This window comes from Podarcis liolepis (assembly GCF_965112155.1).
Source record: "Podarcis liolepis genome assembly, chromosome: 7".
Taxonomy (NCBI): Eukaryota; Metazoa; Chordata; class Lepidosauria; order Squamata; family Lacertidae; genus Podarcis; species Podarcis liolepis.
Window position 1 is genome coordinate 89586057 of NC_139561.1, and position 15568 is coordinate 89601624.

The following is a 15568-nucleotide window of genomic DNA, read 5'->3' on the forward strand; positions in this document are numbered from 1 at the left end:
TAAAAAAGGCTGATCGCCAAAGAATGGATGCTTTTGAATTCTGGTGCTGGAGGAGACTCTTGAGAGTCCCATGGACTGCAAGAAGATCAAACCTCTCCATTCTGAAGGAAATCAGTCCTGAGTACTCACTGGAAGGACAGATCCTGAAGCTGAGGCTCCAAGACTTTGGCCACCTCGTGAGAAGAGAAGGCTCCCTGGAAAAGACCCTGATGTTGGGAAAGATGGAGGGCACAAGGAGAAGAGGACGAAAGAGGACAAGATGGTGGGACAGTGCTCTCGAAACGACCAGCATGAGTTTGATCAAACTGCGGGAGGCAGTGGAAGACAGGAGTGCCTGGCGTGCTCTGGTCCATGGGGTCACGAAGAGTCGTAAACGACTAAACAACACGAAGCTTCTGCATTCTTTGGAGCTGCTGGATTTGAGGGTGGGGGTTCCTTGAAGATAATGCATAAAATCCTGACCATGTTTGGGGGTTGGAGGCTGAGGGCAGCCACACCCCTCAGCCATTTCTCTCCCCATCTCCCTGGCCAATCAGGGCCCAGCTCACCTTGCCCTTCTTGGAGGACTTCCGGCTGAAGGATGCAAAGTAGTGTCCTGCCTCACCCAAATAGTGGCAGATGACCGGCATGAAGTTGGGGGCGCTGCTCTTCCGGAATATGATGGTGGGCCTGTCGCTCAGCATGATGCTGGATCCTTCTGCCACCTCCTGCGCGCCCTGCCCAGAGGAGGGAAGAGACAGTGGGGTTGGAGACAGGAGGAGAGCAGAACCGGAATGCGCCTGCGCCACTCACAGCACATGGTCCGCATTCATGCCACCTCGGCGTTGGGGTGGCAGGCACAGCCACGGCTGCTGCTCAGTGACAGTTGATCGAAGGCCAGAAGGAAGGAACTGGCTGCTGCTGCTGTTTTCTTATCACAGTATTATTAAGATAAAGGCCTTTTTATTAAAAAGTAATCGGTTGCCAAAGGACGGTTGGAATAAAACAGCCTTCAACTGGCTGGCAGAATAATAATAGTAATAATAGTAATAATAGTAATAGTAATAGTAATAACAACAACAACAACAATAACAACAACAACAACATATTTATACCCCGCCCATCTGGCTGGGTTTCCCCAGACACTCTGGGCAGCTTCCAACAAAACACTAAAATACAATAACATATTAAACATTAAAAGCTTCCCTAAACAGGGCTGCCTTTAGATGTCTTCTAAAAGTTTGGTAGTTATTTTTCTCTTTGTGGGAGAGGCATTCCACAGGGCGGGTGCCACTACCAAGAAGGCCCTCCCCCCGGTTCCCTGTAACTTGGCTTCTCATAGCAAGGGAACCGCCAGAAGGCCCTCAGCTCTGGACCTCAGTGTCTGGGCAGAATGATGGAGGTGGAGACACTCCTTCAGGTATACTGTTCAGGGCTTTCAAGGTCAGCACCAACACTTTGAATTGTGCTTGGAAACATACTGGGAACCAGTGTAGGTCTTTCAAGACTGGTGGTATATGGTCTCGGTGGCCGCTCCCAGTCACCAGTCTAGCTGCTGCATTCTGAATTAGTTGTAGTTTCTGAGTCACCTTCAAAGGTAGCCCCACATAGAGCGCATTGCAGTAGTCCAAGCAGGTGATAACCAGAGCATGCACCACCCTGGCAAGACAGTCTGCGGGCAGGTAGGGTCTCAGCCTGCGTACCAGGTGGAGCTGATAAGCAGCTGCCCTGGACACAGAATTGACACAGCAAGGCTTGAGCCAGTTGACACAGAAGGACAGCAAGGACTGAGCCAGTAACTTTCTGGGACTATCTCTGTGTCTGTGTCTTTCATGTATGCACACTCCCTCCCTTCCAGCCCCCAAATCACTGGGAGAAAATCCTGTTCTCATCTGAGGACAGTGGTTCTGCATTACCATCTGAAGCTTGTGGTAAAGCTGGCCTTGGAGTTCCCTCCACAAGGGTACGATGCGGACCGGTTCTTTCACCATGGTGGTGCTGCGGGAGCTCAGCTGCTGCAGAAAATATCCCTGGAAATAGGGAGGAATCAAGCCCCACAGTCCTGGGCAACCGTTGATCTGGAGAGGAAGGGGAGACCAGGGAGAAGAGTCGGTGGAAGAAGACTGGAAGAAATTTAAAGACTATTTACAGAAATATTGCAAAATTAATGAATGTTAGAATGATGTTTGATTGAAGTTAAGTGGTTTTTAGCTGGAATTGGATTTTTAAATAGGTAAAAATTTAATCCCACTTTATCACTACCCAAAGGATCTCAAAGTGGCTAACATTCTCCTTTCCCTTCCTCCCCCGCAACAAACACTCTGTGAGGTGAGTGGGGCTGAGAGACTTCAGAGAAGTGTGACTAGCCCAAGGTCACCCAGCAGCTGCATGTGGAGGAGCGGAGACGCGAACCCCGTTCCCCAGATTACAAGTCCCCCACTCTTAACCACTACACCACACTGGCTCTCTGGAGAGAGAGATCACCACACTGGAGAGACCACCACATTTTAAAAGTGATGAAAGCAACATAAAGGGGAGGTTCCAAGGATGGCAACATGAGAATGGAGCTTTTCTGTAGGGGGATGCTCTTGTGGGATTTGTGGGATGCTCTCCCCTGGGAGACTCACCTGTAGGCACAAGGCTGTCAAACAATCTATGTTCTGGCTGCTGTTCTGGCTTCTGGGATAGCTGCGCAGCCTGCAATCGCTCCATAAGACGCAAACACATTTCCCCTTACTTTTTAGGAGGGGAAAAGTGAGTCTTATAGAGCAAAAAATACGGTATTCTCTGACTGGCAGGCAGCTCTCTTAAAAACTTCAGGGATGGAGAGTTATTTGGCAGCCCTGCTACCCCTAGAACTTAAAAAATGAAGCCCACACACCAGGGGTTCAACTCAGGACCTGCATTCCCTGCCAGTGAGCAGTTGACCACTTAAAGTGCATCCAGAGAAGGCTGAGGGTCCCACGGGAGGCTGGACCAGATGGCTGTTCCAGAAGGCTGTTCTAATTTCCATATGTTTGTGGGGCTGCAAGCCCTATTAGTATCAATGCTTCCTCCTTGGACTTCCATGGGACAGAGCCATGTTTCCTTTCCACCTCTGCCTTTCTTCCGTGGTTCCTGGCTTGGAACCAGCCTAGCCAACCAAACTCGCGTGGCTTCATTTTCCAGGCCCCACAGCATTGTGGGTGCAGCTGGGGCCAGCCACTTTTGCCGCAGGCGGCCACAGGCAATGACTAGTAGCCCTAGACAGGCCCTAGGGGCAGGGTGGGGGCACAGTGCCACAAGGAAGTTCAGAAGGTGTGCGGCCCAGATAAGCCACCATTCTTGACCAGAGCCGCTTAAGATGAGGATGGCGACCAACCCACAAAGCAGGAAAAGGGATTACCTGTTTAGATCCTTGGAATCCCAAGGGGAAGACAGGAGTGTGACATCATGGCATTCTAACCAGTGGGCAAGAGACATAAGAATCTAAGAAGAGCCTTGTGGATTAGGCCTATGGCAGATCATCCAAGTGTCCCTATTTTCCAGGGACAGTCCTGGATTTACAGAAGCTGCCCTGGTTTCTGATTTGATCCTGGAATGTCCTGCTTTTCCTTAGATAAAAGTAAGGACAGATCCTGAAGCTAAGGCTCCAAGACTCCCTGGAAAAGACCCTGATGTTGGGAAAGATGGAGGGCACAAGGAGAAGGGGACGACAGAGGACAAGATGGTGGAACAGTGCTCTCGAAGCTACCAGCATGAGTTTGACCAAACTGCAGGAGGCAGTGGAAGACAGGAGTGCCTGGCGTGCTCTGGTCCAGGGGGTCACGAAGAGTCGGACATGACTAAACAACAACAAAGGTAAAGGGACCCCTGACCATTAGGTCCAGTAGTGGCCAACTCTGGGGTTGCGGCGCTCATCTCGCTTTATTGGCCGAGGAAGCCGGCGTACAGCTTCCGGGTCATGTGGCCAGCAGGAATAAGCCGCTTCTGGCGAAACCAGAGCAGCGCACGGAAACGCCGTTTACCTTCCCACTGGAGTGGTACCTATTTATATACTTGCAATTGGACGTGCTTTCGAACTGCTAGGTGGGCAGGAGCAGGGACCGAGCAATGGGAACTCACCCCGTCGCAGGGATTCAAATTGCCTACCTTCTGATCAGCAAGTCCTAGGTTCTGTGGTTTGGATGTCCCTGTTTTCATTGGAGGGTCTGGAGTTATGCAATGCCTGAGCCAAGAAGATATATAACTTTGCATCCTTTAGAAGACATCTGAAGGCAGCCCTAGATCTGGAAGATTTTGTTTTATTTTGTCCTCTCCTACATGGGCTCCCTTCCCAGGTGGACAAGCCCCACCTACCCCTTATATTTATTTATACTCCCCATTTCCCCTGGCTCCAGCCTTTCTCGATAAACAGGGCCGAGTGTCTATAGGGTTGTAGCATATAATCAGGTATTAATGATGTAAGAGGTTTACATTATTAATGCATTGTTATGTAACCAACGTCGGGAGTTGATTATTAATCCCTATTCGTCTCATTAAGCTGTTGCCCTCTGTGCCCCTTCAGTATTAAAATCCAGCATAATCCTCGCCATCCCCAGAAGCTGACCTGAAGGGTCAAGTCTGCGTTGTGCAAACTTCAGTCTTGGAGGGCAGGGAGCCCAACATTGCCTTGTCCTCTGAGGGTTTCATACAGCAACTGTGCCTGGAAGGCTGTGTACAGCTCTGGCCACCTTGCCTCAGAAAGGATATTGCAGAGTTGGAACAGGGCAACCAAAACAACCAACGGGATGGAGCAGCTCTCCTAGGAAGAAAAGTTGCAGCACTTGGAGCTTTGGAGCTCATCCACACTTTGCTTATCTCATGCCTAGAAAGCAGGAATAGGAGTGGATTTCCTGCCGCTTTCCCTTGGGAAACCTGTTCTTTACTACTGAATCAGAGCAAACATCAATCCACAGAAAACTGAAGACGTATCTGAAGAAGAAGTGTGCATGCACACGAAAGCTCATACCAATAACTTTGTTGGTCTCTAAGGAGCTACTGGAAGGAATTTTTATGAGCTGTCAAGTCGAAAGGATACATTCAGGCATAATATGTGTAACATTTAACAACTTTAAAGATGTGCCCCCCCTTTAATTCCCATAACACACTGAAAATGAATGTTGAAAAAATACAGGGCAGACAAAACTGTGGAATATGTTCTCAGAAGATCTAGGGATGATGCAGATGATGCAGCCTTGAGAATGCACTCTGAGAAAGCTCTACACAGATGCCTCAACCATTTTGCCCAAGTCTGCAAGGAGTTTGGCCTTACTGATGAGGACCAACATCCTGGGTCCAGACACCACCAGCACCCCATTGCTGATCACATGCTTGCAGACGATTTTATCTACCAGGGTTCCACCATAACCAGCAGCTCCTCCATCGATACTGAGCTGGACAAGCACATCAGCAAGGCAGTGTTATAAGAATGTTAAGGTCTTATATATATATAATAGATCTTCATAAATGTACCAAGCCAACACATACAAATATGTAAACCACATGTCTGAAACCCACAGAAAAGTCCTGAAACCATTTTCTTTCTCCCATAATGACCTCAAATATTTCTCTGCAAGGTCAAAGGAAATGGGAAATCTCCCCATTGTCTCTTTCACAAATCCTGTCTTAAGGGCACATTTAAGATATGAATAGGGCGAGCCTGGACTCAGGAACTGAGTACTGTATTTACCATTACAAAGGAATCGCCAGACTGCCCAAATAATACAATCAGTTAGCATTCTCAGGTAACCTGGCAGACAGATTTTCTGCTGTAGACCGCCTCTGTGGTAGAGCCAGTGTGGTGTAGTGGTTAAGAGCGGTGGACTCGTAATCTGGGGAACCGGGTTTGCTTCCCCGCTCCTCCACATGCAGCTGCTGGGTGACCTTGGGCTAGTCACACTTCTCTGAAGTCTCTCAGCCCCACTCACCTCACAGAGTGTTTGTTGTGGGGGAGGAAGGGAAAGGAGAATGTTAGCCGCTTTGAGACTCCTTAAAGGGAGTGAAAGGCGGGATATCAAATCCAAACTCTTCTTCTTCTTCTCTTCTATGATGTAGGTATGATGTACCGGGGGGGGGGTCTTGAGCTATAGGGCGGGCAATTAAAAATGTCTATATAAGGGCTTGCGCGCATGGCTCGGGGTCTCTCCCCCCCTCCTGCGGGGGGGGGCACCCTGCTGCTACAGCCTTAATAAAGATCAGGCTTACTAGTTGCTTTGCTTCTCAATATTCTCTGGTTGGTCTCTGTTATTTTCTCCTACTGATAGAGAACCCACAAAATGACTCTATATGGGCTCTTGGGTACCCCATAAGGAAAAAGGAGCAGTCCCCCCCCCCTCATAACAGCAGCTATGGCAACGGCTCACCTCTACAAAATAGTATGGGAAAATGCAGTTCTAAGTCCAATACCTAGTGATGTATGGAAGTGAGAGCTGGACCACAAAGAAGGCTGATCGCCAAAGAATGGATGCTTTTGAATTCTGGTGCTGGAGGAGACTCTTGAGAGTCCCATGGACTGCAAGAAGATCAAACCTCTCCATTCTGAAGGAAATCAGCCCCGAGTGCTCACTGGAAGGACAGATCCTGAAGCTGAGGCTCCAATACTTTGGCCACCTCATGAGAAGAGAAGACTCCCTGGAAAAGACCCTGATGTTGGGAAAGATGGTGGACACAAGGAGAAGGGGACAACAGAGGACAAGATGGTTGGACGGTGTTCTCGAGGCTACCAGTCTGAGTTTGACCAAGCTGCGGGAGGCAGTGGAAGACAGGAGTGCCTGGCGTGCTCTGGTCCAGGGGGCCACGAAGAATCGGACATGACTAAACAACAACAATGTCCAATACCAAGGTGAAGGTATACCAGGCTTGTGTGTTGAGCATGCTGCTTTATGGAAGCACATTGTGGGCAACTTACACCCACCGGGTGTGATGCCTCAATGCCTTCCATATGTGCTGCATCAGGAAGATTTTGGGCATCACATGGCAGGACAGAGTCTCAAACAAAGATGCCCTTTCTCAAGCCCACAATCTGAGCCTGTTCGCACTTCTGTCTCGGCAACATCTATGCAGGCTTGGTCGTGGCCACAGAATGGAAGATGGCAGGACCCCCAAGGACATGCTCTGTTGAGAGCTGGCTTCAGGCCCATAGAATCATAGAATCATAGAATCCTAGAGTTGGAAGAGACCACAAGGGCCATCGAGTCCAACCTCCTGCCAAGCAGGAAACACCATCAGAGCACTCCTGACATATGGTTGTCAAGCCTCTGCTTAAAGACCTCCAAAGGAGGAGACTCCACCACACTCCTTGGCAGCAAATTCCACTGTCGAACAGCTCTTACTGTCAGGAAGTTCTTCCTAATGTTTAGGTGGAATCTTCTTTCTTGTAGTTTGGATCCATTGCTCCGTGTCCGCTTCTCTGGAGCAGCAGAAAACAACCTTTCTCCCTCCTCTATGTGACCTCCTTTTATATATTTGAACATGGCTATCATATCACCCCTTAACCTCCTCTTCTCCAGGCTAAACATGCCCAGCTCCCTGTCCAAGTCTGCCTAGCAAAGAAGTCTGCAGACATGACGTGAAGGCTGGCAATACGTGGGAATCCCTTGCAGGTGATCATATTGCCTGAAGACAGACAGTCAGGCCGCGCATCCACAGCAGTGACCGGAGGAAGAATGACCGCTGGGAGGAGCGCAGAGAGAAGACCTGCCTGTAGCAGCAAAGCCAGACACCTTCACCTGCTCCAGCTGCACCAAAACATGTCTCTTCTGTGCTGGTCTCTACAGCTGCAGCAGATGTGCTGCAAGGGGGTTCCAGGCCTAAGGGGCAGTGAGGCCAGGGGCGTATGAAGTGGGGGGTGGAGGGGGTGGGTCGCCCTGGGTGCCACTCTGGGGTGTGTGTGACAAGATGGTCCTGGCCTCGCCCAGCTGTAGAGCGGCCGAGGGCACACGCAGTCCGTATGAGCACCGCTCTCATTCGCCGTCCAAACGGGCATCTGTATGGGCTGCCTCTTGCACGGCGACCGTACAGGCTGCCACACATGTGCAGTAAGTACAGGATGCTGCTCACACGGCAGCCTGTATGGTCGCAGTGCAAGCAGCAGCCCGTACGGCCGCTGCATGTGAGTGGCTGCCCCTACAGCTGCCTCGTGCGAGCGGCATCCTGTACGATCGCTGCACACAAGCAGTTGGTACGGGATGCTGCACATGCGCACTCCGTTTGAGCTGCCCTGCCCTGGGTGCCAGAGAGGGTTCCTCCACCACTGAGTGAGGCAGAAAGGACAAGGCATTTATCAACAGGCAAGGGTGCTAGAAGCTGGAGATGTGAAGGTCCCCAGCAGGGAAGTCATATGGGAATCTAAAGTGAGAAGAGAGAGGGGAAGCAACGTAATGAAGGGTTCTGAAGGTAAAGATGCCGAGTTTGTGTTTATTTATTAACATATGCACATCCTTGGAACAGGTAACAACAATAAAACACACACCAAGAATAATTGAATAAAACCATATATATATATATATCAATTTCTTATTTCAAAGCTTGCAGCTGTTGAATCTGGGGGTAGACAGGCAGCCAGGGCAGGGGTTTAAGGGGGTGGGGCTGTTTCATGATTATTGCTGTTGTTGGCACCTGTCTGTTTTGAGAAACAATGGAGTTCATCTACAGGGGTGAAGCCAAACTGCTGTGTTAGCAGCACCGAAGTGATCTCCCTGGGGCGCAAGACTGGGCAGTGTGTCCAGGGGTCCTGGGCTGCCCAGACAATGAGACTCCCCCCCCCCCAGCCTCGCTGATATGGTCCAAAGAAAAGCAGAGCAATACATTTGGCACCAGCCTGGCTGCAGGAATTGCTGGAAGGAGGCGTGCCAGGCGCCATCCAACCGCCTTAGGGACTCCATTCTGGATGTGTAGAGGGTTTACTCCTGAGACTTTTCTTCTCCTGAAGATATCCCATGAGGCAGCGGATGTTTAGGATCCGAATTTTCCTTCTTCTAGATGGGATTCCATGATTCGAGCAATGCCTGGGAGCCCAGAGTCTACATGAGGAGCTACTCTGTGGAGCTGTGAGATGGTGCAGCCATTTGCCTGGAGCCAACCCTAATGAGTCCATGATTGTTGTGTCTGACTCTTCGTGGCCCCCTGGACCAGAGCACGCCAGTCACTCCTGTCTTCCACTGCCTCCCGCAGTTTGGTCAAACCCATGCTGGTAGCTTCGAGAACACTGTCCCACCATCTCGTCCTCTGTCGTCCCCTTCTCCTTGTGCCCTCCATCTTTCCCAACATCAGGGTCTTTTCCAGGGAGTCTTCTCTTCTCCTGAGGTGGCCAAAGTATTGGAGCCTCAGCTTCAGGATCTGTCCTTCCAGTGAGCACTCAGGGCTGATTTCCTTAAGAATGGAGAGGTTTGATCTTCTTGCAGCCCATGGGACTCTCAAGAGTCTCCTCCAGCACCAGAATTCAAAAGCATCCATTCTTTGGCGATCAGCCTTCTTTATGGTCCAGCTCTCACTTCCATACATCACTACTGGGAAAACCATGGCTTTAACTATACAGACCTTTGTTGACAAGGTCCAATGAGTCCGTGATAGTAGGACATTATTGTTGTTGTTGTTGTTGTTGTTATCATTATTATTATTATTATTATTACAGATAGGTAGCCGTGTTGGTCTGCCATAGTCAAAATAAAAAAGTTCCTTCCAGTAGCACCTTAAAGACCAACTAAGTTAGTTCTTGGTATGAGCTTTCGTGTGCATGCACACTTCTTCAGATACACTGAAACAGAAGTTGCCAGATCCTTCTATATAGTGAGAAGGTGGGGAGGGGTATTACTCAGAAGGGTGGTGGGAATGGGAGATTGTCAGTCTATTTCTGAAATTCCTTTGTAGTAAAACAGCTACTTTGAGATCTTGTATAGAATGTCCTGAACACTTCAATCTCCTGAAGTAGAAATAGACTGGAAAGAGAAGCTGCTGAATTGCAACTCATTACCAAACTTAAAACCATGGAGAGACCTGGTCTGAACAAAGCCATTGGATTCTTATCTCATTATACATGACTAAGCCATTTTTCACCTTCTCACCCCTTGCCTTTTCCTGCAAGACCTATTGCAGTCGTTAAGAGTCGTCAACAGGCTCATCTCAGCTAACTGCCAATCACCCATTCCCACCACCCTTCTGAGTAATACCCCTCCCCACCTTCTCACTATATAGAAGGATCTGGCAACTTCTGTTTCAGTGTATCTGAAGAAGTGTGCATGCACACGAAAGCTCATACCAAGAACTAACTTAGTTGGTCTTTAAGGTGCTACTGGAACTTTATTATTATTATTATTATTATTATTATTATTATTATTATTATTATTGTTGTTGTTGTTGTTGTTGTTGTTGTTGTTGTTGTTGTTATTAGATCCCAGAATGGAAATGAAATCCCAGTAAGCTGTTCCTTGAACACTTTCAATGCTCCTGCACCTGTGAGGGGATCACAGAGCAGGCCCTTCTGACCCACAGGCCAAGCTGGCTGAGCTGCTCCCTGGGGTTGCCATGGCAATCTCAAAGGAAGGGACCACTCCTCCTGCATCCATGGATGCAAAGGGAGCAGGATGCGTGGCAGCAATTGAACACAAGGGGGCAGTAGGGTCTCTCCTCACGGCTGACACTCTGGCAGGGGAGGGAGATCTCAGATTTCCTTGGGAATTTTTACTCAATGAAAAAAGCAAAGAAGGCAAAATCACAGCTGCTTCTCACAGCTTCTGCGTTACTAAGTAGGTATCCACATGGAAACGCACCAGGAGATTGTTGCCGCGTTGCAAGGGGGCTTTGCAATGTGGTGTGTGTGTGTGTTTAGTGAGAAGTTGTAATTAATCATGTAGCATGTTTAGGGCAGGAATTCTGTAAGGGAGCAGGTCTTGTCCTAAGGAAGTGGAAAGGGTGGTGGCAGGATTTTTGTCATCTATTCCCAAATCGGGAGGTGGGACGGGGACAGAGGTGCGTTTTAGGTCTGTCGGGGTGTCTGTCGGGGTGACGAGATGTAATGAATTAACACCAGACCCTCCTGTTTTAACTTTTCACTAAATGGTGTGTACTGAGTTTGTATCTTAGATTTGGGTGCAGATTTGGCAAATTTCATCGATTTGGCTGCTGGGTACAATTCCTGCACCACTGGGACACATTTGGGAAGTGGCAGTTCTGAATACACCTCTCTAGCTACGCACTACAGAAACGGCGCCTACACCAAATCCGTGTAACAGAAGCTAAATCTGACTCCATCACTGGCAAATAGACAGGGCTGCAGACTAGCTCAGGGAGCGGACAGTTCTGTTCCCTCCCTGGCTATCAGAATCTGCTGCCTGAGGCGGCTGCCTCCTCTTGTCTAATGGCAGGGCCGGTTCTGCCTGAGCTCCTTGCTGTGGGAGACAGAGGAGGCAGGGGAGGTCGCTTGCTCACTCTCGTGCCTGGCAAGCCTATTGCTGCTCCTGGACTCATTTCCAGAATTTGCCCTTAATTAGGGATCTTTGGTTTTAATGGGTGGATTACTTGTGGGCGCAGGTTGAAGTCCAGATGGTTTCTTCGTTAGTCTAATTAATGGTCAAAGCTTAGATTAAATTCCCAAGAGGAGGAGGAGGAGGACATGGTCTGGCTGAGGAGAGGGAGCAGAGAGGTGGTGTGGTTGTTTTTATAATTTTATTAACACATAAAACACATTTACACAATACACGTACACAACACACTACCTTATTTTCATAACTTAAGCATACATACATTACTCTATATAATACCTGCCTATACTGTACATATCAACATACCTACACACCTACCCCACACGGACACCCACCAAGTGACTTGACTTCGAACCGTTCTTCTTACGCTACTTTATTTTTCCAACTAGCTTAAACACATTTCATTATTTCTTTAATCTCTTTTTCTGTCTTGACTTTACTCTCCTTTCACTCTAATCATTTTCTGGATTCACTCAATATCTATCAGAAATTCTACTTTTTCCACATAAATTTTGATGTATTCCTGCCCACTCCTTATTCACTTTTTGTACCATATCTCCTCTTATCCTCCCTGTTGGGTTCGGCAATATGGAAGTATTCCATCATTTTAGATAACCAATCTGTTTTAGTTGGGTCGCTTCTTTTCCAGTTTTTGGCAATCAATAACCTTGCCGCCGTAGTTGCATACGTAAATATTGGTCTGATCATTCTTTTTATTTCCTCTGACATGATACCTAGGAGAAAGGATTCTGGGTTTTCCCCCCAAATGAAAATCTAAACATCTTTTTCAGTTCGTTATAGATATTTTCCCAGAATCCCACTATAGGGAGATGGTGTTGACACAGCTGAGGAAATTGATCTTTCCCTTCCTGCCACCAGCCTGTAGCCCGCTGGGAGGTTCCTTGTCCATGCTGGGCCCCTGCCAGCAGCCCCAGACGGACCAGCTCTCTTCAGATTAACAGGATCCCTACCCCACCCCTGCTTTCCAATCCCTGGGTGTTCATCTGTATGCGGATGATACCCAGCTCTACCTCTCTTTCAAATCAGAACCAGTGAAGGTCCTGTGTGAGTGTCTGGAGGCGGTTGGAGGATGGATGGCGCCTAACAGATTGAGGTTGAATCCTGACAAGACAGAAGTACTGTTTTGGGGGGACAGGAGGTGGGCAGGTGTGGAGGATTGGCTGGTTCTGAATGGGGTAACTGTGCCCCTGAAGGACCAGGTGCGCAGCCTGGGAGTCATTTTGGACTCACAGCTGTCCATGGAGGCGCAGGTCAATTCTGTGTCCAGGGCAGCTGTTTACCAGCTACATCTGGTACGCAGGCTGAGACCCTACCTGCTTGTGGACTGTCTTATCAGAGTGGTGCATGCCCTGGTTATCTCCCACTTGGACTACCTCCATGCGCTCTACGGGGGGCTACCTTTGAAGGTGACCTGGTAACTGCAACTACTCCAGAATGCAGCAGCTAGTCTGGTGACTGGGAGCGGCTGCCGAGACCATATAACACCGGTCTTGAAAGACCTACACTGGCTCCCAGTATGTTTCTGAGCACAATTCAAAGTGTTGGTGCTGACCTTGAAAGCCCTAAACAGCCTCAAAGGCCCAGTATACCTGAAGGAGCGTCTCCACCTCCATCATTCTGCCTGGACACTTGAGGTCCAGCGCCGAGGGCCTTCTGGCGGTTCTCTCACTGCGAGAAGCCAAATTACAGGGAACCAGGCAGAGGGCCTTCTTGGTAGTGGCACCCGCCCTGTGGAACGCCCTCCCACCAGATGTCAAAGAGATAAATAACTACCAAACAGTTAGAAGACATCTGAAGGCAGCCCTGTTTAGGGAAGCTTTTAATGTTTAATAGCTTATTGTATTTTAGTGTTTTGTTGGAAGCCACCCAGAGTGGCTGGTGAAACCCAGCCAGATGGGCGGGGTATGAATAATAAATTATTATTATTATAATGCAGAGGAAGCTGGTTTATATCTCTCTTGCTCTCTGTGGGACACATTGCCCTGGAGCGCATTGGGCTTGTTAGGCAAGCTGGCAGGAGGACTTGGTGATCCCAGCACCACCTTCTGCTGCTAAGCAGGCATTCAAGAGCTGAGCATGGTTTCTGAGCAGGTGCCCTGTGTCCATGTGAAAGTGCTGGTGGACTTGTTATAGGCCTTCAGGCTTTCTTCACTACAGGGCAGGCACAGGAAGAGATGGGGATTTCGCTCCCGGGTTCTGCAAACTATCCCTTGGGTCGTGTTCCACACCTGCAATTAATGTCTTCGTGGTTTGATTCCCAGGGCACGCAGGATTGTTCTCTTTCCTTGTTACCTGGCTCATATAGAGCTACTCTCCTGGGGTGAGTAGAGAGTTTTCTTCAGACGTTCCATAGAGTCATAGAACCCCAAGTGTCATCTAGTTCAATCCCTTGCAATGCAGGAATCTCAGATAAAGCATCCATGACAGATGTCCATCCAACATCTGGTTTCAAAACCTCCGACGGAGAGTTCACAACCTCCCAAGGGAGACTGTTCCACTGTCTTTTTTTTTTAAAAAAAGATATTTATTAATGTTTTTAAAGTATAACAGTAAAAATGAGAAATAAAAAGAAACATACAAAATAAAAAGTTAAAAACACATTGATTTTCCATAACATATCTTCCTTACACTTATTTCCCCGGACCTCCTCGTACCTCCCTTTTTTGTATTCCACTTCAGTTTGTTAGTTCAGCAAATCCTTACCATTAAGCTTTTACCCTTTTGTAAACCTTTTTTCCTATCTCTTAAAGCATTACAGCTGGAAACCGCTTAGTTTCTATCCAACATCCTTCTAGCATTCATTAATTTTACAATATTTCTGTAAATAGTCTTTAACTTTCTTCCAGTCTTCTTCCAGTCTCTGGAAGAGAGACTGTTCCACTGTCGAACTGCTCTGTCAGAAAGTTCTTCCGGATGTGCAGTTGGAATTTCCTTTCTTACAACTTGAAGCCATTGGTTTGGTCCTACCCTCCAGAACAGGAGAAAACAAGCTTGCTCCCTCTTCCACGGGACAGCCTTTGAGATATCTGAAGATGGCTTTCATATCTCCTCTCAGTCTCCTCTTCTCCAGGCTAATCCTACCCAGCTCCTTCAACCGTTCCTCATAAGACTTGGTTTCAAAAGCAATCCATATTTTCTTTTACTCTACTAAGAGCCAAGGTGGTCATGGATGATTATTATTAGCCAATTATAAGAAATAAATACTGGCACCAACGGAAGGTTAAATAAACAAATTCACACCATGTGCTTCAGTGCAGTCTAGGGCTGCTCAATGAACTCTAGTGTCATGGAGGCTTCTGGGTGATTTTTGGCGGAGTCTGGTAAGCAAGAGGATCCAAAACAGGATTCCTTTAATCAGGGTGGAAATTCTGCTTTTTCTTCCCCTGCAGCTAAAGTGAGGAAAGTGATTGGTCACGTTTTGCCAGACAGCTCCCACAATTTCCTTGTAGCAGGTAGAAGAAACTCGAGTGTCTTGATGGCACAGCAGAAAACTTGGCTGCTTCACCAGGGGCGGGCAGAGAATGAACGCAGCAGCTCCACAAGACCCCATAGGCTGGCCTGTTTGGGCAGACAACAGAAGTCATGAGACACAGGGTGAAACAACAAACCTGCTGGGACTTCCCTTGCTTGTAAGCAGTACTGCATTCCAGCGCCCTGCAGGCAGACAAGCCCATAAGAAACAAAGGAGGTAAGGCGATATCAGCTATTTCACCAGCGATGCTTGGAAGTAAAAGTTTGCTGGCTTTCGGTCTTTGTACAGCTTTGCATTGGGTAAAATTTGCCAGGCAAGAGCCATCAGTTTCTCCCTTTCTCCTCCATTCCAGCCAGTGTTTTCTTTCCTCCACCTGTTACAAGACTTACAAAACTCAAATGAAATGTTTATAATAATAATAATAATTTATTATTTATACCCCGCCCATCTGGCTGAGTTTCTCCAGCCACTCTGGATGGCTCCCAATAGAGTTTTAAAAACAATACAGCATTAAATATTAAAAACTTCCCTAAACAGGGCTGCCTTCAGATGTCTTTTAAAGATAGGATAGCTGCTTATTTCCTTCACACCTGAAGGG

General features: G+C 48.1%; 1 protein-coding gene across 3 annotated transcripts in view; it reads right to left on the reverse strand.

Annotated features, from left to right (window-relative positions):
* The window catches only part of WDR87 (WD repeat domain 87), a 175658-nt gene that overhangs the window by 18851 nt on the left and 141239 nt on the right, over positions 1-15568 (reverse strand). Inside the window, exons 2-4 of one of the 3 annotated variants that reach the window (XM_083516096.1) lie at positions 4111-4998; positions 1896-2057; positions 549-716 (exon numbers count right to left, since the gene is read on the reverse strand). In XM_083516096.1, coding sequence (XP_083372222.1) covers positions 549-716; positions 1896-2057; positions 4111-4215 — 435 coding nt within the window. In that variant the 5' untranslated portion in view covers positions 4216-4998. The other 2 variants (XM_083516098.1, XM_083516097.1) reach the window with 2 other exon arrangements.